Consider the following 5,275-nt stretch of genomic DNA (forward strand, 5'->3'; position numbering starts at 1 on the left):
AAAACAAGGTACAACGCGAGTGGGGGACTCTTTGGAAAATGGTATTGGGACTCTTTTGGAATATGGTATGACTTAGTTGTTTTTTTCATTATTCAAATGTTTTCGCAGCAGCAGTACACAATTCTTCTCGCCTGCTTCCTACAAATCGCTCCCAACGAACTCCCGCCGTTCATTTTCAAGGTGCCAGTCCCGCAGGTACAGAGCGAGTGGGGGACTCTTTTGAAAATGCTGGCACAGCCCAGTTGTTGTTTTTTTTTTCATTATTCAAACGTCGGCACATCGCCTATAAAACCAGCTCCTCCCACATTCTTACAAATCACTCCCCACGAAAGAAGCATCACACTCCCGCCATATTAATTAGCCAAGTCACCGACTTGCACGCAGCCACCATGGTCCAACTTAGTTTCATCTTGGGTATCGTAGGTCTGCCTTTACCACCCCCCCGCCCCCCTCCCCCCCCTTCCTTTTTGCCCTCTTTTCAATGCTTTGTGAATCGTGGCCTTCCATGGCTATGCTTTGAGTGGAATTTGGAATACCAAGTGCCCTTTTATACCATCAAGGCCTGCTGCTGTTAACCATACACAACCTTTTAATTGCAGGGAAGAAAAACCAAAATACTAGATATTCTTGTCGTGGCAGGAGAGTCGTGTAGACACACAATCTTTTATACAAGCTTCTTTTTAGTTTTCTTTTATGTGGCATGAAGTTATGAACACTCCCAAAAAAGAGACCAATGGCTACCTTATAGCAAAGTGACTCTTGAGAAGGAATCGCTTGAAATGATTTTACCATACAACTATACTGTTTGTTTGTAGTGTTCTTGTCCTTGCTAACTTCGCATACATAATTAATTTACTTTCAAGTGAACACTAGTTCATATAGATCAAATTTAAGCTTTTTTTTTTTTTACATTGATAGAATTAGCCAATTAAAAAACAAAAACAAAAAACGAAAGATTTTAAGGGCGAAAGATTAATAATATGTCAGTTTTGTAATTGTTCGTTCTATGATATGTCCACACAATTTTGTGATGAGTTCTCCATTTTGATATAATAAGAACGCCATAGAGCTTTGGCAAGTATGATGGTAGTATGTGTACATCGTAGACTATGTGTTCTTGCCTTCATCATATATAGAGGGAACATGCATCATGGCAATGCTACTCCTTATAATATCTTATGTTTTGGTGTGGGAAAACCTGATTATGCTCTTGTTTTGTGACCAGGAAATATCACAGCGATGTTGGGGCTGGTGTCACCAATGTAAGTGTCTGAAATGGTGATGAGATTTTTTTGTGTTATATATATGCGTGTATATATATACAAATATATATATATATCGTGTATATATATATATATATATATTCATGTACATATACAAATATATATATATATATACGTACATATACAAATATATATGTATATATATATATATATATATATATATATATACGTATGTTGTGGAAAAGTGTGTCAGTGTGGTTGTTTTATTTTTTTTCCAAACAGGCCGACCTTCAGGGTGATCACGAAGAAGGGCAGCACGGGCTCCTTCTCGGCACAGCCTTACCTCTTCAGCCTGCTCTCGGCCCTCTTCTGGACCTACTACGGCATCTTGAAGCGTGGGGGAATATTCGTAGTCACCATCAGCGCTACCAGCTGCGCCTTCCAAGCTTGCTACCTCTCCATCTACCTCTGGTTCGCCACCACCGCCCAGAGGGTGCGTTCTAAAATAATCATCAATTATCCACTAAGTCCTACTGGCTTCGTGACCGATCTTATATTCTTGACTTTTGCTTTGATCAGAGGAAGACCTCGTGTATTCTCCTCATCATCGTGATCTCCTACGTCGCTACGATCGTCTTCACCACACTGGTAAAGCATGGAGAGAAGCCCCTCATTACCGTTGGCATCCTCTGCACTGTCACCTCCGTCTTCTCTACTGCAGCTCCCTTAACCATCATCGTAAGCTTCCAACTAATTCGCAGCTAGAAAGCTTACTTATTATTAATCACAGTCAATGCACTAACTACTGCTTAATGCAGTGGACGTAGTACTGCTCTTGTAGCAATGTCTCACATAGAAGTGGCTATGGCGATCATTTAACGTCCATTATAATTAGCTCGTTAATCCTTTGTGTCGACGCTGCGCTCAATGCCGTAGCTAAGCTAGGGCTAATTGTCATTAACTTTCAAAACACTAACTCCACCATCGGGAGACTGTTTAGTCGGGTCTCGTGCTCACACTACTGCCATTGTTCAATACAGCATAAGGTGGTGACGAGTGGCAGCGTGCAGTACATGCCCTTTACCTTGTCACTTGGCTTATTTCTCAACGGAGCATGCTGGCTGGCCTACGCGCTGTCTCTCAAGGATATGTTCATCACGGTAATTAATGCAAAAGCATACGTTCAGTTTGAGATTATGGTGCGAACGTTAATTAACTGTGGGTTAGTGATATTTATTTTCTTATATTAACTATATCATTGTATATGCATGAGTGAGTGCAGATACCGAACGCCATTGGTGTCTCTCTCTCTGCAATCCAGCTCGTGCTCTACTGCTTCTATAGGATCTACGGCGAAAAGGGCAAGGCCCGTCTGCTGGCTGTGGCCAATGAGATGTCTGCAGTAGTGGATCTTACCATCACGGCAAATCAATGCGAAGACATTGAAGCCGACATCCGTAACAACAAGTTGACCGTTTCCCCGCAGGACGGAACACCCGCACTTCCCTCAGAAGAGATCACCATATAACAACAATTGACCGCTACACCTTGGCTTCTACTAGCATATAGCCTCCATCTTAACAATTTTAGATCACCCATCAAAGCTCTCTTATGCGGAGATCACCCCTCGAAGCTCTCTCCATAGGAACACATGGGTGTGGAGATCTTCAATGTTGAAAGTTTTTTACAATGTTTAATGTATTTGAATAGTGTGTGTGCGCGCGCGTGTGTGTTTGAGAGAGCTCTTTTATTAAAGGTAAAAGTATGTATGTGTATGTTTTATGTTTTTTACTTTGGTATATATTAAGTTTGTGTGTGTACTAATATTTATGGGAGTGGTGTGTGTGTGTGAGAGTGTTTTTTCAAAATGTTGAAAGTTTTTTACAATGTTGTATTTATTTGAATAGTGTGTGTGTGTGTGCGCCGTGTGTGTTTCGGAGAGTTCTTTCATTGAAGGTCTAAATATGTATGTGTGTGCTTTATGTTTTTAACTTTGGTATGGATGAAGTTTGTGTGTGTGTAATATTTATGAGCGTGGTGTGTGTGTGAGTGTTTTTTTAAAATATTGAAAGTTTTTTACAATGTTTTATTTATTTGAATAGTGTGTGTGTGTGTGCGCACACGCGCATGAGAGAGAGAGAGAGAATAGTGTGTGTGTGTGTGTGTGTGTGTGTGCGCACGCATGAGAGAGAGAGAGAGAGAGAGAGAGAGAGAGAGAAAGTTATTGCATTAACTTTTCTATGTCTTAATATTAATTCTGCCATGTCTTAACATAACTTTGCCATTGGTTTGCCAATACATTAATTCTTGAGAGCATGTTATATGTATCAATAAGAGTTATCATTGTGTACTTTTTTTTATCAAGGTGATATCTACATATATATAGTGTTAGTATATAGGTAGATTACTAGGGTTAGTTATATGTTGGCAAAGACACAAAGAGATATTTGTAGAACCTTAACATATTAATTTTGGATTTTAGCAAATGGAGATTCAGAATGATAACGACTACTCAAAAGCTGTAGTGGTTGTGAATGATTCTTCCAATGAAGAAGTAGCGTTATCTACCCTGCCTGAGTTTATGAATGTTCGAGCTACAAAACACCTTGCTCGATCAAGGTCTCCATCTGGACAACCAAACTCTAAACATCTACAAAATATTACATATATATGCAAGGTGACTGAGAAAAATCAGGTTGCTTGCAAGGAGTACTTAGATGCCCTTTGGGATGAGATTCGTGGAAGTGGCAGCAGCCAAAGGGGAGATACACTAAGAGATTATTTGACTGATAATCTCCGTCACATCCTTGACAGTAGTGGTCGCATATGGAGGCTAACCAACTAGACATGATTTCTTTCATGGAGAATATGCATGTTAAAATTGGGGAACGTCTAGGTGGATATAATGGGCAATGTAATGAACAAGTCGATCCTCTAAAAGCGAAAGTACGTACATTAGTTTTGGAGATATTGGGTCTTAAGATATCTGTTAATCGACTCAATGCTATTATGGAAAAGATGCACCGTATGTTAGAAGCCTGGGTAATTGCCTATAGATTTTATGAGAGTAATGATGTTTTTGCTCTCTATTTTGGCGATATTTATGAATTTTCTATTTTCTCAAATTCAATACTTCTCTCTTCTATTTTGTTCTTTTGCTCTTTTTTTAATGTGTCTCAATATGTTTTATATTTATGTTCTTTTTCTATTTCCCCTCTCTCTCTCTCATTCTCTTTCTCTCACTCTCTCTCTCTCTCTCACTATCTGTCTATCTCTCATATTGACTCTCTCTTCTTCTCTCCGCTCTCTCTTCAGAGACAGATTGTATATGTTATACTCAGTTATCTATGTAGGAGATGGATTGTATAGGTTATACTCACTTATCTATGTAGGAGATGGTTTGTATATATTATACTCAATTATCTATTATAAACTTCTCTAAGAATTTTATTGCTATTAAGCTGAGTCTATCTGGAGCAAGGTTACATGTGTGATAATGGTTGTTGAAGTAGAATAAATGTAATAAGGTGATATTATGTTTTTGTTTAAAGTTAACAATGTTTATAAAAAGAAAGTCAGTATTCATTATTTTGTGTTTCAAAGGAGATTGAAGATGGTTAGGAGATGTATATACTTGAGTTTAAACCAAGTTCGTCGACTTCGAATTTTGGATGCAACACGCGTGTCTCATCGTAAACGTTCACGGACAAGGGCTTGCATTTGAAAACAAAATGTTGCTAATTATAGGATTAATTTAATGAATATTAAATTGAGAAATTTGGAAGGGTTGAAAATGAGGAGGAGCATAGAGAATTCCATGGTGGAATCTACTAAGATTCAACTTCAAGTAATAGAGCAATTGCCAGTGCCATGGTACATTAAGAACCTATTGAACATCCGAATGCTCACACACATAGAGATATGCCACTAGTCCCTTTCTCATTTGATTTAAATGAGCTACCTATAGATGATAATTTCATTCTATTTGTTATGTGTTGGCAATGTGAAAGATATTAAATTCGAATATCACTCTATAAGGCGTGTGTTTTCAT

General features: G+C 38.5%; 1 protein-coding gene across 1 annotated transcript; it reads left to right on the plus strand.

The window, feature by feature from the left end:
- Window positions 1–1,239: 1,239 nt before the first annotated feature.
- LOC147637959 (bidirectional sugar transporter SWEET16-like) lies at window positions 1,240–2,751 on the plus strand. Its single transcript, XM_086799084.1, has 5 exons — window positions 1,240–1,262; window positions 1,506–1,716; window positions 1,803–1,961; window positions 2,264–2,383; window positions 2,506–2,751. The coding sequence occupies exons 1-5, from the start codon at window positions 1,240–1,242 to the stop codon at window positions 2,749–2,751; spliced, it is 759 nt and encodes a 252-aa protein (XP_086655210.1).
- The last annotated feature ends 2,524 nt before the right edge of the window (window positions 2,752–5,275 follow it).

Source organism: Cibotium barometz, chromosome 6 (assembly GCF_041138505.1).
Source record: "Cibotium barometz isolate CiBa-2024 chromosome 6, ASM4113850v1, whole genome shotgun sequence".
NCBI classification, from domain to species: domain Eukaryota; kingdom Viridiplantae; phylum Streptophyta; class Polypodiopsida; order Cyatheales; family Cibotiaceae; genus Cibotium; species Cibotium barometz.

Bases quoted from the DNA above. Each gene is read 5' to 3' on its own strand.
- LOC147637959 (XM_086799084.1), top strand. From the start codon at position 1,240: ATGTTGGGGCTGGTGTCACCAAT. The intron at 1,263-1,505 runs GTAAGTGTCTGA...TTTTCCAAACAG, and splicing joins TTGGGGCTGGTGTCACCAAT to GCCGACCTTCAGGGTGATCA. The intron at 1,717-1,802 runs GTGCGTTCTAAA...TGCTTTGATCAG, and splicing joins TCGCCACCACCGCCCAGAGG to AGGAAGACCTCGTGTATTCT.